The 25,438-nt window shown below is 49.9% G+C and overlaps 2 protein-coding genes across 2 annotated transcripts in view; one reads left to right on the top strand and one right to left on the bottom strand.

Moving 5' to 3' along the window:
- FYCO1 (FYVE and coiled-coil domain autophagy adaptor 1) overlaps positions 1–25,438 on the top strand; it is a 76,308-nt gene that overhangs the window by 28,979 nt on the left and 21,891 nt on the right. Inside the window, exons 8-14 of the mRNA XM_045529824.1 lie at positions 892–3,309; positions 4,350–4,442; positions 5,019–5,137; positions 6,849–7,016; positions 9,401–9,550; positions 10,354–10,565; positions 13,009–13,153. Coding sequence (XP_045385780.1) covers positions 892–3,309; positions 4,350–4,442; positions 5,019–5,137; positions 6,849–7,016; positions 9,401–9,550; positions 10,354–10,565; positions 13,009–13,153 — 3,305 coding nt within the window. The remainder of the gene's footprint in view (positions 1–891; positions 3,310–4,349; positions 4,443–5,018; positions 5,138–6,848; positions 7,017–9,400; positions 9,551–10,353; positions 10,566–13,008; positions 13,154–25,438) is intronic.
- Positions 19,649–25,131, bottom strand: CXCR6 (C-X-C motif chemokine receptor 6). Its single transcript, XM_045529825.1, has 2 exons — positions 25,051–25,131; positions 19,649–21,535 (listed from the first exon to the last, which is right to left on the bottom strand). The coding sequence occupies exon 2, from the start codon at positions 21,512–21,514 to the stop codon at positions 20,486–20,488; it is 1,029 nt and encodes a 342-aa protein (XP_045385781.1). The 5' UTR covers positions 21,515–21,535; positions 25,051–25,131; the 3' UTR covers positions 19,649–20,485.

Below are 25,438 nucleotides of genomic sequence, written 5' to 3'. Positions count from 1 at the left end.
TGAGGATGGTGGTCTCAGATACTGCACTATTCCAATCGGAGCAGTATCCCCCTCAGTTAGGTCCACTATTTTCTAGAGCCTAGGTTTTTCCAACAAAATGGAATTTAGGCCCTTTTAAAATTAAATTTTTTTAAAAGATTTTAAGGTATTTTAAAAGAAGCAGTCTGTTAGCACTGTGGTTAAAAGCAACAGAGTCGAATCCTGATTCTGTCACCTACCAGCTATGACCAAGGGGAAATTACTTAACCTCTGGAAGCTTCAGCTCTCTCATCCATAAGTTGGGGATAATAAAAATCATTCCAGTGCATGGATGAGGGAGTACATGGACAGTGCTTAAGGGCGTAACATATGCAAGGGCTCAGTAAATGTTAGTAGGTAGGAGCAGTTTGTTAATATTTTTAGAAATGTGGATGTGTCACAGCTGTATATAGTTTTGTGGAAATTGGTCAGTAATAAAAAAATTAAAATGATCAGTATAAGGAGCATTAGGAGTAGAAAATAGACTAATCTTTTACCCCATTTTGTGGTTTAATCATACCAGGAGTTGTGGATATGGTACAATGGGTGAGCAACAGTTTAAACGTGACTGAGTTTATCTAAGAGCCAACATCTATGAAGTTAATAAAGCTCAAGGAGGCCGGATGGGAAATGCAGGTCTGCATCTCATGGAGCTCACACTTGTGGCTTTGTGGCTTTGGAATGTGCTGCCGACCTCCTTGTGGCAGATTCTTTGAGCAAAGGGGTTCTGGTCCTTCGAATAGCTCTTTGGAATAACCTTAGGAAAGGCAATGCCTGTATATTTACTTTTACTCTCATTAAACTCTAAGCTTTTCTGAATAGCCATGTAGCTTCATCCCAGAGGCACTTAACTTTTGTGTTTTTCCTCCCCAGACTCAGGAGATGGCCTCCAACTTTGACCTGAACAGTCCCCTGAACAACGAGGCACTGGAGGGCTTTGACGAGATGCGGGTGGAGCTGGACCAGCTGGAGGTACGGGAGAAGCAGCTGCAGGAGCGCGTGCAGCAGCTGGACAGAGAGAACCAGGAGCTGAGGGCAGCCGTCAGCCTGCAGAGGGAGCAGCTGCAGATGGAGGGAGAGAGAGGATGCGCCCCAGCAGAAGACAGCATTCGCCTCACTTGCATGGCGGCCGAGCTCCAGAAGCAGTGGGAGGCCACCCAGAACACGGTGAAGGAGCTGCAGACATGCCTGCAGGCCCTGGAGCTGGGTGCAGCAGAGAAGAAGGAGGACTACCATGCAGCCCTACAGCGGCTGGAGTCTGTGCTGCAGCCCCTGGCGCAGGAGCTCGAGGCCACTCGGGACTCACTGGGCAAGAAGAACCGGCATTTAGCCAGTGTCCCAGACTGGCTGGCTATGGCTGAGCAGAAGGCAGATACGGCACCAGACACAAAGGGGCAGCAAGAGCCCATCCCCAGTGACGCGGCCCTGGAGATCCAAGAGCTGGGGGAGAAGCTTCGAGCCCTAGAAAGGGAGAATACCAAGGTCCAGGAGCTCAACAGACAGCAGAGTGCCCAGCTGGAGCAGCTGGCCAAGGAGCTGCAGCTAAAGGCGGAGGCCCAGGCCAGCCTGGAGTGCCTGGTGAAAGAGATGGCCCCACTCCGGGAAGAGCTGTCTGGGAAAGGGCAGGAGGCAGCCCAGCTCCGGCAACAGCTGCAGGAGTCACTGGCCCACTCGAGCTCCCTGGAGAAGGAACTAGCGGAGGTGAGGCGGGAGGAACAGCGGCAGCAGGAGGAAAAAGAGCTGCTGGAACAGGAGGCCAGGTCTCTGACCCGGCAGCTACAGTTCCTGGAGACCCAGCTGGCACAGGTGAGCCAGCATGTGAGCGACCTCGAGGAGCAGAAGAAGCAGCTTATACAGGACAAAGACCACCTGAGCCAGAAGGTGGGGATGCTGGAGCAGCTTGCTGGGCAGCCAGGCCCAGAGCTGCCCGTGGTGGATGAGAAGAATGAGGCTCTGGTCCCTCTGAACTCCACACTGCAACAGGCCTGCGAGAAGCCAGAGGAGGAGCAGAGGGACCTGCAGGAGGAACAGAAGGACAATACCAAGGTGCAAGGATGCAGCCAGGAGGAGGAGCTCCGGCAGGCCAACAAGGAGCTGGAGAAGGAGCTGCAGGAGGTGCTTGGGCGCAACCAGCTTCTGGAGAGCAAGCTGCAGGCCCTGCAGACTGATTACCAGGCACTGCAGCAGCGGGAGGCAGCCATCCAGGGCTCCCTGGCCTCCCTAGAAGCTGAGCAGGCCAGCATCCGGAACTTGGGCGAACACATGGAGGCAAGCCTGCTGGCTATAAAGAAGGCCAAGGAAACCATGAGAGCCCAGGTGGCAGAGAAGGAGGCCGCCCTGCAGAGCAAGGAGGACGAGTGCCGGCAGCTGCGGGAGGAGGTGCAGCAGTGCCGGCAGCTGGCGGAGGCCCGGCACAGGGAGCTCAAGACTCTTGAGAACCAGTGCCACCAGCAGAGCCAGCCGATTGAGGCCCTCACAGCAGAAAAAGACCAGGAGAGGCTTGTTCCCCACCAAGATGATGCAACCCATGAGCTGGCATCCCAGCAGGCCCTGTCTCAGGCGCAGCTGGAAGTCCATCAAGGGGAGGCCCAGCGGCTGCAGGCTAAGGTGGTAGACCTCCAGACCAAGCTCTGGGCAGCCCTGGATGACAGGGACAAGGTACAGAGCCAGCTGAGTGTGGCTGAGGAAGTCCTGAGGGAGCATAAGACCCTCGTGCAGCAGCTGAAGGAGCAGAATGAAGCCCTCAACAGGGCCCATGTCCAGGAGCTGCTGCAGTGCTCAGAGCGTGAAGGGGTGCTGCAGGAGGAGAGGGCCGGTGAGGCTCAGCAAAGGGAGGAGGAGCTGTGGGCCCTGCGGGAGGAGCTGTCCCAGGCAAAGTGTAGCTCCAAGGAAGCCCAGCTGGAGCACGCTGAGCTACAGGAGCAGCTGCACCGGGCCAACACGGACACGGCCGAGCTCGGCATCCAGGTCTGCGCACTGACTGCAGAGAAGGAGCGGGTGGAGGGGGCTTTGGCCTGTGCTGCCCAGGAGCTCCGGGACTTCAAAGAGGCGGCCTCAAGGGAGCGGGAGGGCCTGGAACGCCAAGTGGCAGGGCTGCAGCGAGAGAAGGAGAGCTTGCGGGAGAAGCTGGAGGCAGCCGAGAAGGCAGCCAGTTTGCTGCCCGGCCTGCAGGCCCAGCTGGCCCAGGCTGAGCAGCGGGCTCAGAGCCTCCAGGAGACTGCGCACCAGGAGCTCGACACCCTCAAGTTCCAGCTGAGTGCCGAGATCATGGACTACCAGAGCAGACTTAAGGTAATCCTAGCTTCAACTGTCCAGGCTCTGTTCATCTCCGTGGGCCCCAGTGGGTCCATGGGAGGATACCCCTTTAGCCAGGAGGCAGCTGAGGGCCAGAGAATGTACTCAGGGCTGAGGCAAACACCCGATGGTCCCATGCTGCTGTCACAGCTCACAGTAGCATCTTTCTCTCTGTGGGAATGCTAGGGGTAGCGCTGGGGGCTGATGCCGTAGCCCAGAATCCAAGGCCATTACACACAGAGACTTTTAAAATTTTTAACCAATTTGAAAGAGCAGGATGTTTACAAATTCAGTTCAGGAGCTTCTTTTGAACTCAGAAGATCTAAAATCCTCATCGCCACGTGGCAGCAGCCAGCAGGAGCTCGGTGGTGGCTGCCCGCTTAAAGGAGGCAAGTATCCTCTGGGTTTTTCCTTACGCTCATGTGTGTACTCGCCCAGCCCCTTGGGGCCTGTGAGCCCTGCCTTAGCCTCAGAGCCACTGCAGAGTGCCCGCCCGGAGTCCTGTCTCTGGGCTCCTGATGAGTGCTTAACCAGCCCCCTCAGGTGCTACCCGATAGCAGCGTAGGAACCGACTCAATTCCTTTTTACAAGGCCCTAGGAACAGACAAGTTTGTGAGATCAGTAGGTGCCACATGCCTTTGATAGTGCACAAAGGTGAGGGATTAAGAATAGTTGAGAGTGAGGTTGCCAGCAGGACGGCTTGGGGCTTGATTTCCAGCACTTGTCACCGTTCTGTCTGCTTCAGGGTCTCTGAGGCAGCTCCACTGTGCTGCCACCGACATACCTCCGCACCCAGGGCCACCCTGCCCTGTGAAACTCCACAGGCTCGGGGCCACTTTCTCCTTCGTAGAAATTAAATTCTAAGTTTAGGGACCAAGCTAAGTCTCTTCTTAGTAAGCTTGAAAGTATTTTGTTACCAATAAAGCCCAAAGCTTGTTGAAGAGAGAGAGAGATTGTTTTTTTCCATTTGGGTGATGGGGCTGAGGGAGTTTCAGAGCAAGGACCCACTTTTATGATCCTCTTCTTGTCCTCTCCAGACTTCCAGCGAAGAGTGCACGAGCCTCAGGGGCCGGCTTGAGGAGCAGAGCCGGCAGCTGCAGGCTGCCGAGGGGGCCGTGGGGAAGCTGAAGGTAGGCAGGCCCCTGCCGCTGTGTGCACCTGTCAGGGAGAGGGGATCTGGTGTGGCTTTTCCTGGAGCATTTAAGAGCACTCCGTGCAAGGCTCCCAGTTCCCAAGCTGGAGCTGTCCTCAGTTTACCTTTGTAGATATCTGGAGTTTGTACCCCCTCCATTCCCTGGACAACTGGCTGGAGCTGCCAAGTACAGAAAGGAAATAAGTTGTCCTCCTTGGCCCTTCCTGTAAGCATCCTCTAGCCGGTGATTCTAAACTGAGCAGGAGCAGGGGAAGCGCTGGTCCCACAGTCTTCACAGCAGTGACTTGCTCCAGTGAACCGTATCCCCTACCACCCTACCTCCGGCATGGCCATGGGGATTCCTATACTTGCCACCTGCCAACCATCGGAATCACTTGCAGCTGAGGCCCCACAACTATAGAGCAGAGGTTCTTGACCTCTCAAACTTAAAAGAAAATAGCCCTACATTTAGAAGTGACCCAGCCAGATGGGGCGGATGGCACACCAGTCACTTTATGGTGTCTTGCATGGGCTTCTGCAAGCTGAGTGTCTTCTCCCTGATGTCCTGTACCAGGCTGCCCGGGCTGACATGGAAGAGAAGCTGAGCTGCAGCAGCAGCCGTCTTGCAGAGTGCCAGGCCACCATGCTGAGGAAGGACAAGGAGGGGGCCGCACTGCGGGAAGACCTGGAAAGGTTAGTCACACAGTCCACCCACACAGCCATGGTAGTCTTCAGGGAAGGGGTGTTCTGTGCAGTCATTTAGAAAGTCAGTCACTCATCTTAACTTTAGGAAGTCCTTTTGCAAGAAAAACCACAAACCCAGAAAGTGCTTATGCCGGAAACATGCCACAGACAACCTGGCCATCTGCCGATCACAACCTATAGATGACTGAAGCACCTTTCTCTTAATTCAGTTTTCTTATCTCTGGCGGGGCACACTTCAGTTGAGTAACTGCAAGCTTTGGAAAACCTAAATTAAAAATTAGGTCATAATAATAATGGTAACAGTAACAGCATACATTTAAATAAGGCTTAAAATGTGGCAGGCACTGTTTTAAATACTTTGCGTAAAATTAACCGGTTAATCCTCCCAACAGTCCTATGAGGAAGGTATTATTTATCCCCATTTCGTAGACGAGGAGAATGAGTGTGCCGAGGACCAGGATCAGCCTGTCTTTCTGCAGACTCTCTGGTGCTGTGTCTGCAGAGGGCAGATGATGCTGTCACCCCTTTCATCATGTCTAGAAGTACAGTCCCTACAGTGCTTCAACTTTCCTACTCACCCCTTACTTCTTCCCGCCATCTGCCTTCTTGGCTGGGGCCCAGGCTCAGCGGGAGATCTCAGAGTATGTTTGACATTCAATAACCTGGACTCGTATATTTCTTCTAACTTGACCCTTCCAATGTTTGGATGCTGTAGGGCCCTGGTTGCCAGGTCGTGTTCACCTTCTGGGTTGGTGGCATTAAATAAATGCTATAACAGTGGCTATTTGTAAGATCTCAGAGCATTTGTTTTAGCTGCTCAAAGTTGCACAATCCATTTGACCACAACTGGATTTTATTTTATATGGTGTTTGTGTGTATGTGCATGCATGCCCATGAGATCATTTTGGTGGAGAGGATCTAGTAAACAACCTTCTGACAACTTTATATGGGACATAGAAGGGCTACATTGGGTATAAATTAATCACTCTCCCTGCAAGGCCTCTATGTAATGGAGCTTGTACTACGTCCTGCCCTGCCATTCTTGGAAAACCACTGTTTTAGGGGGCGGCTGAGCTGAGAGTGGAGTGGGCAAGGTTGAGGAGGTGGTGAGGTTCAGCCAGTCCCCTTGCAGTAGACTGAGACATCCCACAGTGCCCAAAACAGAATTCCTTGGTCCTCGGGGGTCTGTCAGGTAGAACAGCTCTCAGTGCAGATGCAGACTGTGTGCCTGCTGTGGGCCCAGCATTGGGCCCTGTGTGTAGAGTCCCAAAGGCACATGGAAGACAGGTCCTCCTCTCTGTGGCCACCCCCAGAAAGCTATGCCTCTGTCCTTCCTGTCTTCACTCCTTTCTTCTCCCGCTCCCCCACTCCTCCTTCTCCCCCTCGCCAGCCTGGGGGCCTTGCCCATTGACTTCCTCTCACAGCCTCAGTCCCTGTCCAAGAACCAAGGGGCACAGAGTTCAACTCACCTGGGATGCCTCCAGCAATGTGGGGTCAACCTGCCCCCCCGCCCCAGGATGCCCCTTTGTGTGTGGGGTTGTGTGAGGGGGTCTCAAAGCCTAGGGGACTGCAGAACCTGGGAGCAGATGATGCCGAGGGGCTCCCCCACCGTGAAGACAGCAGGTCCCCTCCTCGACAGAGGCCCACCAGGGAAGCTGGAATTCATGGCTAATCAAGAAAACTTACCACTCCTTCCCAGGACCCAGAAGGAGCTTGAAAAAGCCACAGTGAAAATCCAAGAGTATTACAATAAGCTCTGCCAGGAGATGACAAACCGGGAGCAGAATGACCAGAAGATGCTTGCTGACCTGGATGACCTGAACAGAACCAAGAAGTACCTCGAGGAGCGGCTGATAGAGCTGCTCAGGTGAGTGCCAGGCCAAACCAGCAGCTGGGGCTTCTCCCCGTGGCTTGGTTTTTCATTAAAGAATTGCGACTGTTCTTGAAAGGACACTTCAGGGACTTTCCCATTTTCTTGCCCGTCTCTGGAGCCCTTTTCTCCTTCTTCACCCTACTTTCCCAAGTACCCAAGGCCCCAAACTCCAGTGCCTTCAGGGACCAGGCAGCAGATGTAAATGGGAAGTGGGCCAGGCGGGGACCCTGAGGGACTGGGGGACACAGCTGGGCTCTGCCCCTGCCGCTCGTTGCCACGTCACCATTGGGCCCAAAGCTGCCAGACCACCTTACTTCTCAAGGGAAGGTGGAATCCTGGACTACTATGTGAAATTTCCTGATTTCTAAATGTTGGCAAGTCATTCAAAACTTTTTTAAAAACCTTCTCTGTATGGAAATTTTCAGATATACAAAAATAGAATCATGTAATGCACCCACAGGTACACATCGCCCAGCTGCAGAAGTGTTAAACTCAGGGCCAGTCTCGCTTCCTCTGTAGTCCCATCTGCTCATCCACCTCCCTGCATTGTTTTGAAGTAAATTCCATACATAATACCATTTTATCCATAAATATTGTTGTATGTACCTGTCCAAGACAAGGACTCTTCATGTTAAACAACCACAATATCATTACCATACTCCAAAAAATGAACTACAATTCCTTAATACCACGAAGTATATAGTCATACTTCCAAATTTTCCAGTTTCCTTGTAATTTCTTCATGGTTTGTTCTAATTGGGATCTAAATTAAATCCATACATTGCAATTAGTGGTATGTCTCTTACAGTCTCAGGTTTTCCCACCATCTCCCTAACTCATTTTATTTTCTTTGTAATTCACTTTTGAAGAAGCCAGGTCATTCATCTGGTTGAGTTTCCTACCACCGGGGTTTTGCTGATGACATCCCCATGGTGTCATTTAACATGTTTGTCCATCCTGTGCATTTCCTATGAGTTGATAAAACAGTGGTTCTCAACCCCAGGTGCACTTTAGAACCACTAGGGGAGCTATTTAAAAAATGCCCATGTCCAGGCCCTACCCAGACCAACTCAATCAAAATTGCTGGGAGTGAGACCCAGGCTCCAGGGAGCCGGAGTTGAGAACCATTGCTCTGCTAGCAACTTGCTCAGACTCCAGTTCAAACTTTTGGAAAGAACACTTCATAGAATTGGTTTTTAGTTTGGGGTCTTTCCTTCAGGAGGCGCATAAGATCTTATTAGCCCTCCCTTTGTGATGTTAGCAGCCATGGATCAGGAATGCTAAAATGTACTAATTCATTAGGGGTTGCAAAATGGTGATATTAAGATTATGATTAATTTGAAAGTTTAAAAACTCTGCCAACATGTCATCAATATTCAGACTTAGAACTCCGGGTTCTAAGCTCTGAGCTTAGACGTCTTTCTGAGGGGTGTGATGGAAAATCCCAACTACTATTTCCACATTCTCAGGGCCTGGGCACCTGGCCTCATGGGAACAGAAGGGTCAGGTGCTGTGGACCAGCTGGGAGAATGAGGCTGGTCCAGAGGATGAGTCTTCCGGCTTCCTGGCAATTTTAAGTGTCCTTGGAAAAGCCAATTGATTCCATGTTCCAGCTTTTTTATTTAAGGAAAAGTGTCTGTGGTTTATTAGGAGTTCATGGCTGGTGATGGAGCCCCTTTCTTTCAGGACCGAAGTGGCTCTGATGTCACATCACCAGGTGTAGCTGGGGCCACATTAACCCTCTGCATGATGGCTAGGGTTCCATACAGGAAAGAATGAACTTTCTGTGTCAGGAAACATCAGGCCTGGAAATGCTCATTAGCAGCCATGAGAAAGCCACTATACACATCCCCTTGGTGCATCAGGCACATTTGGACACTGCCAGACCTTTCTGAAAAGCCCCACACTTCTTCCAGGCTGGCTTCCTGGAGTGACTTTACCATCTCTCAGAGGAGCAGAAGAGGTTAACATCTGATCAGATTTTGGGGTTGGGAAATCTTTGATCTTCTACAGTGATTAGTTGTTACTCGAACAAACCATAAAAATATAAAGGGCCTAAGCACATTAAGATTTGGATAGAAAGTACGTTCGTGGTCCTTGGCTTACCACGCAGGCTAGAAACATGGCGACACACTATAGCTCAGACTCCCAGTGGTCATCGGCACTGTTGTTTAGATGCCTGAGTGGTACGTGGCCTTGTCAGCACTGGCAGCTCTTGGCAGTTCACAGAGACTTCCATGGGCACATTTGCAAGGTAAAAGTGAATTGTCTTTTGACTTAGGAAATTTGATAGCAGTTTTTTAAAATGAAACAGGGATAATTCTATTGTATTCACAGATTTTTTCTTTCTTTTTTTCCCTAATGTTGTTTTGTCCCAGGGACAAGGATGCTCTCTGGCAGAAGTCAGACGCTCTGGAATTCCAACAGAAGCTTAGTGCCGAGGAGAGGTGGGTTGGGGACACTGAAGCGAACCACTGCCTGGACTGCAAGCGGGAGTTCAGTTGGATGGTGCGACGGCACCATTGCAGGTCAGCAGGCGGCTCGCAGGCCAACACTGAAACCTTGCCAGGGCCCAGGACCAGAGCAAGTAGCTCTGAAACGATCACTCTGTGATAGGTGTTGGTACCGTGGCTGACTGTCTAGGAAGAGCACGTTGCTTTTTGGCTTTAAGGGAACCAGATGAGGACAGTGTATTCGCTGGGGTCCTAGCAGGACACTCAAGGCTCCCTGAAAGGAAAGAGAGTTAAATACAGAGGTGTGGGCAGAGTTGAGGGGACCCACAGGGATGTGGCATACCTAGAGACCAGCAACCCTTCAGCCATTCCTCAGCGTACGGAGACTGCAAGGGAATGGCGTTACTGGAACCCAGCAAGAGCTAGACCCGAAGCTTCACTAGAGGAACACAGGCAGTGCTAGGGGTGCAGAGACCCTCGGAGGACACAGAGAAGGGTGGGTAAAGGTGAATCCCAGGCTGGGCAGGAGCAGCTGGGAATGATCAGCACAACCTATGAGGGTCTGTGTCTCTTAGAGCCATAGCCCCTGAGGTGTGGGATGCACACCTGCAACTTGGTGTCAGGGAAGGTGGGCTTAGCGACACACCTTCTCTCCCTGCCTGCCAGGACCCTAAATAAAACTCCCACTGAGCTTACCAAGGTGTTTTTATTGGAATCTTATGAAATGGACTATGGCCGCTCTATAAAGGCAGGCAGAGCCAGGTCTAATGAGGGCCACGTGGCTTCCAGAGCCAACACAGAGCCCAGTTCTGGTGCTGAGCAGATCACATGAAATCACTGTGCATCATCCTCACAGCCTGGGCTTGTTTCGTTTCCAGGATATGTGGCCGCATCTTCTGTTACTACTGCTGCAACAACTATGTCCTGACCAAGCACAGTAACAAGAAGGAGCGCTGCTGCCGAGCCTGTTTCCAGAAGCTCAGTGAAGGCCGTGGCTCCCCTGATAGCACTGGCTCAGGCACTAGCCAGGGAGAGCCCAGCCCCAGCGTGTCACCAGCCCACACTGGACCCCAGCCCACAGGAGGCCAAGGTCAGACTTGTGCTACTGCCTCCTGTGTTCTCTAGGTGCCACCCTCCTTGTTGTGGCTAGTCAGCTCCAACAGGCTTAACTCAGTGTTTTCTAAGCTTAGATACTAAAGAGGTGTTAAAAACATATCGCCACCAATTTGAGGCTTTCTTTTTGATGTAATTGGGGTTGAAAGAAAATTGAAAAGGGAATAACTTTCTTCTGCTGTGATTCAATGTGATTTAATGTTAGGTGTGTGTACCTCTTAACACACATATCACCAGTGAAATACACGCCATGCCTTGGAAAATGCTGTCTACCAGAGCTTCAGCCCTGGTATCCGCTCTCTCTCCCAGTGTAACCCAAGGCCAGGAGTTGTATCTGGAACCCTTCATACCCTTCACCCTCTCTCTCTTCTTGGCCAAGGAGGATGTATGCTCCTTTGTGTCCTCCCACTCAGCCCAGTTAAAGGAAGCAGAGTTTGGTTCCTGCTGCTCTGCTTCAAGCACACCCTAACAGACCAGCCCAGGCTGCTCTCCGGGGCAGTGGACTTTGGATGTAGAGCACAGGGAGGCAAAGCCGAGATGGCACGGACAGAAGTGGGTCTCATCTCTGCTTGAGCCTCACTGCCATCTGCACTTGGACCTGTGAACTCCTCCTTGGCCTCTGCCTAGATGCAAGCCAGCCAGCCTTTAGAAATACTGATAGTTCCTCATTTGTTTAAGTGGATCACCAAGGAGGTTGGCAGAGCCCATGATTTTACTGGGTACAAGGAACTGCTTAGGATGGAGGGTGTACTTTGCACAGCATTGGTATATCTTCTTTAAATCATTTGTCCATTTTTCAATTTTATTTTTAATTTTTGAATTTTGAGAGTCCCCTGTATATCCTGGATGCAAGTTCTTTATCAGATACATGTTTACAATCTATAGCTTGTCTTTTGGTTTCCTTTCAAAGAGCAAAAGTGTCTTTGAAAGAGCAGAAGTTTGTAGTTTTGATGAAGTCCAATTTATCCATTTTTTTTTTTTTATGGATGAGTTTTTTTTTTCTTTTCTTTTGGTGTCATATCTTAACCCAAGGACTCAAAGAATCTCTCGCTTTCTCCTAGAGGTTTCATAGCTTTAGGTTATACATTTAGGTCTATGATCCATTTGAGTTAATCTTTGTGCATGGTGCAAAGGATGAGGAGACATGCATTTTTTTATATGGTGGTCTAGTTGTTTCAACACCATTGATTGAAAGTCTATTCTTATTTCCATAGATTTGCCTTTACACCTTTGTCAAAAATCAGTTGACCTTATGTGTAGGAGTCTATATCTGGACTTCCTATTCTGTTTCATTTATCTGTATGTCTGTTCTTTTACCGATACTGCACTCTTACGGTTACCATAGTTTTATAAAGCATCTTAAAATCAGGTAGAGTGAGTCCTCCAGTTTTGTCCTTTATCAAAGTATTAGCTATTCTAGGTCCTTTGCTTTTCCATATAAATTTTAGAATCAGTTTGTCAGTTTCTACAAAAAAATTTCTGGTGATATTTTAATTGGGATTGCATTGAATCTCTAGATCAGTTTGGAGGGAATTTCCATCTTAATATTAATAAAATTGACTCAATCCACAAACATGGTATAGCTTTCCATTTATTTATATCTGATCTCAGTGGACATCACTTTGGATCCCTGTTGCCTGCTTTCCCTTGCCTCTGCCAGCCTCAGAAGGCAGGTTCAGGAGTGTGGCTGGGTCTACGGAAAGAAACCAATCCTTCGTCCCTTTTTTCAGCCTCTGCCTCAAGCTCTCCATTTTGCAGACTTGAGATAAGAGGAGGAACATTCCTTCTAAGGCAGAGCCTGTCCCAGTAGTCGTGTGGCTGGGCTAGCTGGTAACTCGTAGCTCACATGAACTATTCTTGCTGGCCCAGGGCTTGTCTTGCCCTGACTGACTCGTGGGTGTTCTAGCAACAACAGGGAATGCCACCATGCCAGAGTGCTGAGGTCACTTGTTTTGATTTTTGACATTTCCTGTCTGCTCATGTTTTTCTTCTTCTTCTTCTTCTTCTTCTTTTTTTTTTTTTTTCCTTTTTTTCCCCTCAGAACTGCTCTTATGTTTTTCATAACATATGCTGGAGAGTGCTGGTGGGTGGGTGGGCATTCCTACAGTGACCTTCCTACTAAGTGTCCTGGAAAGTCGGACACGAGGCCCCTGGTGCAACTCCTTGAGCAGAGGGAGGTTCTTTCCCACTCACCAGTGGACTAGAGGGAAATGGCAGGTCAGATAGACTCTTACTTTCAAAGAGTCATAAATAGGTACTGTCTCACGTCTGGACAGAGTAGCTGTCAGTGACTGACCATTTAAAGTGTGTCCCAGAGGCTTGTTCTGCATAGCTGCGCTCCCTTCCTTTCCCGAGGGCCTTCCCCATGCTGTGCATGATGGTGTGTGTGTTTTCTCTCCTGACCTGCCTCTGCTGCCCAGGAGCAAACACAGACTGCAGGCCACCGGATGATGCTGTGTTTGATATCATCACAGATGAGGAGTTGTGCCAGATACAGGAGTCCGGCTCCTCCTTGCCTGAAACACCCACGGAAACTGATTCTCTTGACCCAAATGTGGCTGAACAGTGAGTAGATGTCACCTCCGCTTCCTGAGTGTTCATTGCATGCCTGGCCCTTGTGCTTTCTTATAAAGAGCCAGGAAAGTGAGACGTTGGTAGCAGGACTGGCTGTCTTTGCCTAAGGGAAGGTGCCTCAGAACAGTGCTCGCGACAGGAAGAGCAGCAGCCTTGGGGAGTGGTCAGTGCTGAGCCTTGTCAGAGGGTTCCTGGGAAGTGTCAGTGGCCCCGTGATTTCAGCGTCTCCATTAAGGCCTGTCTCTCTTGGCTCAGGCAACTGTATTAGTTTGCTTAGGTGCCATGAGAAAATACCACAGATTGGCTGGCTTAGTAACAGGGTAACAGAAATGTATGTCCTCACAGTTGTGGAGGCTGGAAGTCCAAGATCAAAGTGGCAGCAGGGCTGGTTTCTTCAGAGGCCTCTGTCCTTGCAGATGTCCACCCTCTCGCTGCCTCTTCACGTGGCCATCCTATGTGTGTGCCCCTGGCGTCTCTCTCTGCCTCCTAACCTTCTCTTCTTATAAAGACACCAGTCAGGTTGGATTAGGGCCCAGCCTGTCGGCCTCATTCTAACTTTATCACCTCTTTAAAGGCCTTATCTCCAAACACAGTCACAGTCTGAGCCACTGAGGGGTTAGGCCTCCAGCATGTGAATTTGGGGCTGGAGGGACAGTTCTGTACCCCTTGCTGTGCTGTCCTTGGCTATTGCTCAGAGCAACACGCTGCCCTTTAAAAACCTTGCTCACCAGGCCCCAGGCTCTGGGTCCAGCTCACCTTACTGGGAATGAAGGCAGAGTGTGGCTTAGTGCTTGCTAATGGAACCCAACATGCCCTGGGGACCCCTGGGCCATGGGGTTGGGGAGAACACTGCAGGCTTACACAGTCAGGGAAGGCTTCAGAGGGGGGCATTCTAAGAAGGAAAGGAAAGAAACCAAAGTCCCAGAAGCAGCAATGAGTAGGAGCTGTCTTGGGGTCAGTGATCAGATTGGCTTTGTCCACGAGGCTACAATATGGCAAATTCAGTTCATCTTTTGCAAACACTAATCAGGCTTGGTAACAATGCCATGAGAAAGGAAGCTTGGATTTAATTGCAATTGTGTCGAGTAGATGTGTTATCTCAGAAGTCCCTTTAGCTGCAGATAAACCCACCCAAAGTCCTAAAGTTCTAACAGCAATAAAAATATAGGCAGGTCTGTTACCCTCATCCTGTGGCACCCGAGGGACTTTCCACCCACCTAACCTGCACTTTGCCCTGTCACCAGTATCTGATGCTGCTCCTAATCAGTGACCTGCATCCACTGAACCCTCCCGACTGCTGTGAGAACGCCACAGCTTACACGGTCAGGGCAGGCTTCGGAGGGACAAAAACATCAGCCACAAGGATGTCTTTTCGTACTTATTCCCTCTTGCCCTCTCATTTTTCCAGTGTAGCTATTTTCCAACAAAGTTTACAAGGAGAGTTTTACGAGGGCTAGTTTTTTAAAATACTAAATAAATTGCACAAAGTGCCATCATATTAAAATGTCAAGAGTTTAGCCATGAGACCCATGGGAAAGGTCATGGCTTGGTGGTTTCTCACCCTCTGGTGTCTGGCTTTAATGCAGTTTCTACAGCAATGCACTGGCTGTTTAGAAGCTCGAGAAAGAATGTATGCGGCTCCCAGGTCCCAGATGTTTCTTGACCCACTTTCCCTCCAGTTTGGACTTTTTATGATGCTCTTGCTAACTCACACTGAGACCTCTAGCCATCTCTTCCTGCCCAGAATTCAGGGGAGAGCTAGGGGTGGTCCGTCAGATTGATCATTCAAGATTTCTGCTGAATTGGGGGCAGGGTGGGGGTGTATTTAATCTTCATAAGACTGTAAGTGCAAGAAGTTTTAGGCTTAAGTGTGTCCCACAACCTATACTCCTTGACTAGAGAGTGACTGAACTCACCATGTTGTAGCCTCGTGGACAAAGCCAACCCGATCACCGAACCCAAGATAGTCCCTCTCTACTTCCTGCTGCTTCTGGGACCTTGGTTCCTTTCCTTTCCTTCCTGGAATGCCCCCCTCTGAAGCCTTCCCTGACTGCGTAAGCCTGCAGTGTTCTCCCCGACCCCATGGCCCAGTGGTCCTCAGGGCATGTTCGGTTCCATTAGCAGTAAGCCACACTCTGCCTTCATCTCCTGGCAAGCCAGGTGTGTAGGTGGTCAGGTGAGCAGGACCGGGAGCCTGGGTGCTTGAGGGGAGGACTTTGGTTTGAAAGTGTCTCGCCACCTCCTGTAGCCTGCATGAGAAAGTGACCATCCTGCAGCTCCCTCTCTCCTCTTCCCCTTTCCCAGTAGGAACAAAAGCAGAAGGCATTCTGACTGCCGACAAATATGTGTGGTTTTGGTCTTGGGAAATCAGGAACTGTTCCAGGGAAAGGAAACTGCCAGCGTGCTGGCCCGAGGGCTGTCAGGCGGATCTGGGACTGACTGATGGGGACCTGTAATCCCTGCATTTCATCTGTTTGGGTGAAGAGCCACCTTCCCAAGTCAGTTAAGAGCTGCATCGTCGGATGCTTTTTTGTGCGTTAGCTAGAGATAACCCTAAGCATGTCTGGCAGCTTTTCTTATATTGTTTTTCTTCCTAAGTTTAAGATCAATTAAAAACACCAAGAGTCTGAGAGCGTGTGGGAGTTCTAGATCCCTGGAACTGGATAAGCACCCGGGCAAGAAACTTAAGAGAAAAAAATAAGCGAATCCACAGTAAGAAGTGATCCAGGTGGAATTAAACACTATTTAAGTCCACATCCATGGGGCCAATAAGGCTGCTTGGTGCTGTTGAAAGTGACTGTTGAGCACCTTCCCTGTACCAGCCACTCCTACACACGACCTCACCTAGTCCCTGCACAGCCCTTCAGGGAGGAGGGGTTATTATCCCATTTTACAGGTAAAGAAGCTGAGCCTCAGGAGGCCAAATAACTTGCATTGTCATTGTGAGTGTCAGAACTAGGCTTTGGACCCAGAACTCCTCCCTCTAGTCCGCTGGCTTGAGATTCATTTGGAAGAGTTCCGCTCTCTCCTCCCAATATCCCATTTGCCCATCAAAAATCTGCCCCTCTCCCCTGCCACCAAGTTCACTCCCCACACACATACACATTCCCAGGGCTAAGGAAGTTGTTGCCCTTGCCCTCCTGGCAGAGATGGGACTGGAAGAGGTCCCAGAGTCCAGCCTGGCAGGGAAACTTGACAGGATGCTGTGGACCCCCTAAGTGGCCTCCCAGTGGTCCCCTGTGTGTGGCTCCAAGCTGGAGTGGTGGTGTGAAGCAGGAGCACAGCCCCTCACCTCTGGGGAAAGGTGATACTCCCCAGAGCCCTGCAGACATGCACTCCTCTCCCTCACTCAGCCAGGCCCACCCTCAGCCATCTCCACTGCCCAGGCACCAGCTGTTCTCAGGACTGAGGTGGCAGGCAGAGAAGGAACCAAGCTCTTGTCAGCTGGTGAGTCAGGCAGGAAGGTGGGGCGGGAGCACTGGGCTTTGGCTGTCTTGGCCTCTGCACAGCCTCCATCCAATCGTGGCCTCCTTGAGGCCTGGCCTCCCCCACTAGCTACCAGATGAACAGACTGTTTGGCAGTGAGAGTTTGAGCTCCAGAATCAGACACGCTGCCACCTCCTGGTTCCATGGCTCAGGGCAGGACACCCCCTGATCTCAGTTCCCCACGCCCTAGGGTTGTCAGGAAGATTAGAGGAGAACCGTATGTGTGAAGCACTGAACCCAGTGCCTGACATCTGGGGAGCCTGTTGTGGAGTTGTGTCGTTTTCATGATGTTCGACCCTGAGTTGCAGTGTCAGGTCTGAGCCTTGCTTGTCCCCTGCTGCGTGCCTCAGTATCTTGCACTGTGTAGTCCAGTTGTCTTCTCCAAGGAAAACTGCTTGAGACCCCTGGATGACACTAAGTGAGCTAATACTTGCCTACAGAGACTGTGCCTGAACCCACGGAGCATCTTTCCAGTAATTGCTTCAGACCCTGTGCTTCATGGCCAGAGTGCTCTGGGGGAGCTGTGGTGGGTCCGTCGTCACCTACCAGGAGGTTTGATGCCTGTTATTTGAGAAACAAAGTGAGAACAGGATATGGTGTTAATGGTTGAGGTTAGAAAGCCACTTGCGCTTGGGTTAGCCCAGAATCTCCGCCTGCAGATGAGTACAGAGTTGGCAGGGACCCTGCGGCTTGTCTGCTACATTAACCCTCTCAGTTGCCAGTGTTTGGGGGCAGAGAAGGAGGCTGTTTACTGGGGTTGTAGCCCTAGCTGTCTTGTATTAATCTCTGTGAACTAGTTCTGTCATTTGAAAAATGGGGATGACAGTGCCAGGCCTTCTAAAAAATAGCATTAGTTACTGTGGACCAAGGACTAGGCAGCTGGAAGGGGGGGCTGTCTTGAGACCCCGTTGGAGGAGAAGGCCAGAGTGAGCACCCTGACCACTGCTGGGCCCCATGCTCTTGCCTCTGCTCCGCCCTCCATTAGGGCAGCTTCAGGCTTTGCTCTCCTATGGCACCATCTCCTCATTCCAGAGCATTCACTGAGAACACCTGGCCTTCTAGCTCCCAGATGGCCTCTGGAACCAGTGTCATCCTGTTGTCACCACGCCTCAGATGATGTGGCCATCTGTGGTCTCTGCCATGCCTCTAAATGGGGCTGGGGCACATTCTCTACCCTCCGACCCTGAGGCCACACCAGGGCACTCCGGGCTCAAGCAGGGTCCATTCCCAGCCTGACCTCCCTGCCCTAAGTCCTCCCATGTGCTCCAGCCTCTGACGCCGTGTGCTGGGGGGTGTGAGTGGGGGGAGAGCTGAGCAGGGGTGAGGAGAGTGGCTCTGAGGTTGGATGCTGGCTCTGCCCCACACCACATGTGCCGTGCTAGTGCTTATTGCCAAGCACGATGTAGACCCAGGGGAGGAGTTGGGAAAATGATATCTACTTCAAAGAGTAGAGGTAAGGGCCCAGAGAATGTGGGGTCAGTGTGTGGCTGAGAAAACAGGCAGGGGAAGGAAGATTCCACTGCTATGCCATTCCTGGGGACAGGCAGACAGAGATTTCCTAAGCTGTGGAAGGGCCAGCGCAGAACCTGTTCATGGGGGCCCTGGGAGGGGGCAGGCACGTGGTCAGGGGAAGCCTGGTGGTCTGAGCAGCTCCCCTCTGTTGCCATGGCCAGGCGGGCCCTGAGTGCAGCCCTTGAAGCTCACTGTGCGTGCCTCACAAGCACCCCAGGAGGGAGGGCCATCGTGAGCCACTGGTGTAGGTGATGAACCAGGGCTTGGGGAGGCTGCATCACTCGCCCAGGGGTGTACAGTGGTGGAGCTGTCATGTCACTGAGCACTGTCGGAGTGAGCCCAGAGCCCTGCATTTCCATCATCCCTGCCTTCCGTGGGAACTTGTGGAGCTGCCACAGGGCCCTGTCTTCTGACTCTTTACATCTTCCTTCCCACTTAGGGCCTCTGTCTCTTGGCCTGGGGCGTGGTCAGGAAGCCAGGGGCTGGTGGCCCTTCTGTCAGAAGTGCTCCACATTAAGATGAATGCACAAAGGGGTGATGACAGAAACTCCCCTTTAGAAGCCAATTAAAAGAAGATAAACGTCATCCTTGTCACCCTGAAAGGGCAGATTTTGTTGTTTGAGGAAGCACTCGGGGTCCGTTGGCCTGAGTACAGTAAAGAAGCTCTCCTCACGGGTGCATTTAGATGTGTTTCTGAAACAGTAGGTAGGATCCTGTGGGGGTGCCCCGCAAGGCCTGGCCTGTGCTCAGCTCACTAGGGTGCATGTGGCATGCCACACACCTCTGGAAGGCAGGACGCAAACCCTCCCTTGCCTCGCCAACCCGCAGGGCTGACAGAGGGCTTCCATTTTGTGTCACTAGTCTTGTAAAAATTAATAACATGCTATTTTTGGACCTTTTTTACCCCCAAACGCAAACCATGCCAAGTGTTTTGCATGCACTGTCACACCAACCCTGAGAGGTGGGTACTGTTATGAGCCATGTTTCCCCAGAAAGGAAGGAAACGGGTTCTCAGAGGGTAAGAGATTTGCCCAAGGTCTTACTAACTGGTGAGTGGCAGGGATTTGGCTCTAGTCTGTCCAGCCCCTAAAGCCACACTGTAAAGCTAGTTCTGGCCTGCCTCTTTGCATTCTACTTAACTGTTGTCAGTTGGTTCTCCATACTTTGGTGAGCGATTTTGAGATGCGTAAGCCAAAAAAATATCTTTAAGCCTTTTGAACAGATTGCCAGGATCTAATAAATATGCATAAAAGTGTGACATTTAAAACTACCTCATCCTGTGACCATATTATAGAAGCTGAGCACACTTTCAGCAGAAGGTTAGAAGCCACAGTGAAAGAACAGGGTTGTTATTACTGGTATATTCCATTTCCTTTACAGACCACTGTCCTAAAAGTTTGCAATTTTAACATATTTCCTGTGCTCTGAGCCCAGAAGTAACCATTTTTGGTATATTCCAGGCATACCGCATTAAAGTAAAATGTGCCTAAGGGTAAAAGTAGTTTGGAGACTTTTAAAAAGCTTTATTTGTTGGTTATGAAACTTACATGCTATATAATATATATGTATATGTGTGAATCTATGTGTATACACATGTATATACATGTGTGGCAGGCATTGGATAATTCCATTTTTAAATGAGCAAAGCCAACAAGAGTCCACTTAAATGCTGCTTAGATTCATTATGGTCTTGAACTCTATTTTGCACATTTTTCAAACATTCTGTGGACCACTGGAATTCTCAGCCTACTCTAATTTGCTCTGGCCCATTTATAGTCCCCGGTACTAGTCCTTCCAGGATGGATCAAAGAGAACCTGAGCATTAGTCTACACAACAGTCAAACCCCAAGGTGAAGCAGAGCCTGCTCTCGTTCCTGTTGGGTGCCAGGTGGCTGAGTCTGAGCCATGGAGGCCGGCACCTGTGCTCATGGCTGCCGTCGTCTCCACTGCTTGCCCAGTAGTCAGAAGAGTCCTCTGCACTTGGGAGCCCAGTGAGCATCAACAGCTTTGTTTGCTCACCTCTTCAACCTTCAGCTCCATTTCCAGTAAAGGAGAACCTGAAATCTTAAGAGTCATGCATTAGCCCCTTGGTTTCAGGAAGCCCTTAAAAACTTTAGACCTCCTCTTTGAGCTTTAGGCATGGATGTTCTAGAAAAGAACAGATTATGTTCATGTCTGAGAAGCAGCATTCCGAACCAGCCAGAGCATTGGATTACTTCTCCATGAGAATGCACAAGCTATAAACAAAGCCTTCCTCGTCGCCTCCAGAGGACACAGCCATGCTCCTGTGAATTCCAGAGCAGCTTCTCCAAGCCCCGGCAAGGCCTACAGCTGGAACATGCTGGTGGCCTCCACATTGTTGGTGGCAGAATAAGTCTTGGAAGTGTCCTCAGAAGACTTCCATTGATGTGAGACCCCAAGGTAAGGGAGGCAGCCAATGTCCTTCACAAGTTTCCAGAAGTTCTTCCGAAACTTCAGGCCAACAAAGGCATAGAGCACAGGGTTAAGGCAGGCCCGCAGGTATGCGACAGCCTCCGTCACTGTGATGGCGTAATGAAAGCTGGTCATGGCGTGGTACTCCCAGCTTGTTGTGCGGATGAGCTTCACAAGGTTGAAGGGCGTCTGGGTCAGCAGGAACACAGCCACCACCAGGAAGATGATCTTTAGAGATCTGTGCTTCTGGAAACCTCGGGCGTGAAGCAGGGTCTTGATTATAACTGAGTAACAGACAATCATGGCAAGCAGTGGCAGGAAGAACCCCAGTGTCATCTGGGTGGTGAGAACTACAGTGGAAATCTCCTCATCATGGTAGTCACAGATGAGCTTGTCCAGATAGAGGACATTGCCATAGATGACCTGGGGCAAGGAAACCAGCATGGAGATCAGCCAGATGAGCAAGCAGATGACCTTGCCCCTGATCATCCTCTTGGCCTGCTGGTTGTAGGTCTTGGTGGCCTGAACCACTGCAAGGAAACGATCCACAGTAATGCAGGTGAGGATGAGCATGGACGTGTAGAAGTTCATAGTGTAGATGCCCAGGAGGGTCTTGCACATGACATTGCCAAAGACCCACTCATGGATGCTTGCATAGGCCCAGAACGGCAGAGTGCAGACAAACACCAGGTCAGCCAGGGGCAGGTTCACCAGGAACACGTCTGTCAGGTTCTTCTGCTTCTGGTAGAAGACGGATATGATCAGCACCAGGGAGTTCCCCAGCAGGCCACAGACGAACACCACCACGTACGTGCAGGGCAGAAAGATCTTGCTGAACTGCAGGTAGTGTTTATGCTCCTGCCTGCTGTCACTGGAACTGTTGAAGAACCCGGGGTCCTCATAGTCGTCATACTCCGCCATGGTGTCTGTTCTGATGAACACCTATAGTCAAAACCCAAGAATTACATGTGGAGCTGAGAGTGACACTCCCTGTCTTCCCACTGTCCCGTGGACCACATGGAGGGGGAAATACCCATCTCCTAAACCCACCCATGGGTTTAGGTCCACTGTACTGAAGCTAGCCACTTCTGAGGGGAAATTGCTCAGACGGGATAAGGGACTCTGTTAGCCCTAAAATTTTCAGGATCTCACCTATCTGGGAGACAATTCCTAACTGACCCCCCACACATCCCATAAAATCCTGTGCTCAATTGTTTTGAAAGCAGAAGTCACCCTGTGGTCCGCTGGGCAAGTGCCTTTTGGAAGAGCAGCACTGCTCATTGGTGGGGAGGGCCTGTCTTCGTCCCGGCCCACCTGACTGCAGTTGCCCACCCATCCTCAGCCTTGTTGTCTGTAAAACCGTGAAAGCTAAAGCAGGCACCCCTTCCGGAGGCCCTACTGTCAGGGAGACTCCTGGAGACCATGGGTGTCTAGGGGATGACAAGGACGTCTCTGCCTGGGCGGGCCGTCCTTCCTGCCTTTTCTTCCCCTCAACTGCATCGATTTAAAAAGGCAACTGACGGGGAAGCAAGGCATAGACAAGCCCATGCTGCCCAGCACTTTGGCTGAGTGAACTTCACCCATAGGGAACTGGGCAGTTCTCCTGTCCCATCCACACTTTCCCCTTTGTCAGTAGCAGTTTATGACATTCCACCATCAGTGCCTCATTTCCTGAAGACGTCTTGATCTTTAGGAGTCTCTTAAAAGGTATATTTCCCCAGAAGGAGACATTGCCTTAGCTTCTGTGATTAGCAGTTTAGGGATTAGGGGCTTCCTTTAATAAATGAAAGGCCCGATTGAAACGGGGTGCCAGAAGCAGCAAGGCCTGTAGGAAAGACCAAATGACTGCCTTTTTTGCTCAGCACTTTGGCCATTCAAGATGTCACTTTTCTCTGACTTTCCCTCTGCCCTGTGACCCTGCAGAGGACCACAGAGAGGACATGGGGTGATGTAACCTGCGACACAGGAGCAGGGGCAGCTGCAGCAACATTAGCGCAGGAGTGCCAGCTCTCTCCTTGCCACTGACTTGCACATATTCAACATGTAGCAGCTCATTTCAGTGGCCTGGGGCCATATCCCAATAGACCTCAAGATGTTTTTTTGTTTGTTTGTTTTTTTGTTTTTTTGAGACAGAGTCTCACTCTGTTTCCCAGGCTAGAGAGCCGTGGCGTCAGCCTAGCTCACAGCAACCTCAAACTCCTGGGCTTAAGCGATCCTACTGCCTCAGCCTCCCAAGTAGCTGGGACTGCAGGCATGTGCCACCATGCCTGGCTAATTTTTTCTATATATATTTTTAGTTGTCCAGATAATTTCTTTCTATTTTTAGTGGAGATGGGGTCTCACTCTTGCTCAGGCTGGTCTTGAACTCCTGACCTCGAGCGATCCTCCCACCTCAGCCTCCCAGAATGCTAGGATTACAGGTGTGAGCCACTGCGCCCGGCCGACCTCAAGATGTTTTAAGAAGAGAAGGTGTTTGGACAGAATCTCTACACGGTTTAGCAAAGTCAGAATATTGCCTGGCCAGACAAGGGCATGCAAAAGATGAGATCATCTCTCCTAATCCATACAGAAATACTTCTTCCCCTGATGTTGAGTCCTAAGTAGACTCAGCCCTGATGCCACTGCCTGGCTCGGTCTTTCCTGGGGCTGAAGCCCCCTTCTCCTCAGAAAGGAAGGGTCTTGCCTTTGGGGTAATACTACTCAATAAATAGTCCCTGCCCCTCAAACACAAATGTTAGATCTCTCAGGGTGATAGGTCAGCCAGTAGGCCTCCTGCCCCACAGGCTTTCTGCGGTGTTAGATTAAGTAGGTCAGATGATGATGTGTATGTTATTGCTTCACATGGGGACAAAAACATTTTTTTCATCATTTAAAATATGAAACAGGTGGCTCGGCTTTGCTCAATAATAACATTCAGCTCTCTGTTATTGCTTGACTTACTCTTGCGTTTTTTGTTATCCTCGTACTCCAGCTTCTGCTGGACCCTTACGCTGGCATTGCATGTTTCCTCAGCACATCTGTGCACATTCATTTGTGATAATTGGTAAACTTTAGTATTACGTTAGCAGATTGGGACTGGACACTTCTGTGCAGACAGAGTATCAAAAAGTACTTTCCCTTCTAGAAAAGGTTAAAAACGTTCATTTCTTTATCTTTTATAATCAAAATTCTATGTTGATTTCTGATCATTAAAAAGGTAATATATACAACTTTGGAAATATTGTAAAAATCTAATAATAAAAATGAAGCAAATTATAATTCAGACATAAAATGGAATATGACTGAAATGTTTAGGAAGCACTTTTAATGATTTTGGAAAGTGCAATACATCCAAATTGCTCAGAATAGTGTAAACACAAATAAGCAAAATAAGTATTAGCTATTACTATTACAATAAATGGCAAAAAGGATATAAAATTAACTGTGATTCTTAACCTTTTTAAGTTATAAACTCCTTTGAGAATCTCATAAAAACTTCAGATGTTTTCTCAAAAATGATGTACACATACACACAGACCTGCAATTCTGGGGGTTCATGAACCCCTTGAAGCCCTCTGCCACATACTCTGTGGACCCTTGTTTAAGCAACTGTGATAAACTGTAAGATTTGACTTTATTTTTAAAAATACAGAAAAATGACCAGATTTTATCAGCACTTGGCCTCTGGTTGGTGGAGTTATGGGTGACCTATTTCCTCTCTTCCTTTATGTTTTTCTACAGTTTACAAAGTTTCTTTAGTAGCATATTGACTTATATAGAAAAAAAGGTAGACGATAATCTGCAATAACAGTTTGCCTTATAAAATGCAAAAGAAATGAAAACAGAGATTATTCAGTGAATAAATACAATGCCTAGACTCTCCCTGTCTCCCTGGGTATGCCTGATTGTGCCACTACTAGCAGGACCATCACCTTGTAAGCACTTACTGTGTGCCCCAAATTCGTGTTCAGTAGTTGTCACAGTTCTCTAATTTAACTCTCACAGCAGCAAGTGTCAGTGATACATTTGAATCAAGAGCAGTAGAGGCTGGGTGCTGTGGCTCACACCTGTAGTCCTAGCACTCTGGAGGCTGAGGCAGGAGGATTGCTTGAGGTCAGGAGTTCAAGAACAGCCTGAGCAAGAGCGAGACCCCATCTCTACCAAAAAATAGAAAAAATTAGCTGGGAATCGTGATGCCTGCCTGTAGTCCCAGCTACTTGGGAGGCTGAGGCAAGAGTATCACTTGAGTGCCGGAGTTGGAGGTTGCTGTGAGCTAGGCTGACGCCACGGCACTCTAGCCGAGCAACAGAGTGAGACTCTGTCTCAAAAAGAAAAAGAAAAAGAAGAGCAGCTGGGCTCTCTAGCTTGGGTATTTTGCACCATGCCCTGCTGCAGGGAGGAACCTGACAACCCCAACAATACATGGGGTTAGACTCCCTGTCTTCTTTTAAATATTAAAGGGGAGACAAGTGACTCACCAGCAGAGAAGCTTCGTCAGTTTGTTCTAGAGATGAGCTTGCTCTCGAAGCCAGGTCTGCCTCTGCTTCTCTGTGATGTGGTCCGTGCTTCCGCTGAGTATTTTTTAAGAGCCCTCGGTTGTGTACTATAAGAGACCCACCCCCACGCCCATCCTTCAGATCAGAATCTACATGACCAACCTGCACCGTGTAATTTGGGGGTCAGAGATATGCTTCAGTGACTCTGATGCCCTTTACCCCTTTCATTCTGGCTGCGGGCTTATTCTTCTCTTGGGACCTGAGAGGGTTTTACTTGTAAAGCAAAAGGAAGTAAGTTTGGCTCTGATAGTCCACTGAAGATGGTGGCATTTGTACCTTAAAATTATTTCTTTTGCTGGTCAGACATCTC

This window comes from Lemur catta, chromosome 18, assembly GCF_020740605.2.
Source record: "Lemur catta isolate mLemCat1 chromosome 18, mLemCat1.pri, whole genome shotgun sequence".
Lineage (NCBI taxonomy): Eukaryota > Metazoa > Chordata > Mammalia > Primates > Lemuridae > Lemur > Lemur catta.
This window is presented reverse-complemented; position numbering and strand designations above follow the sequence as displayed.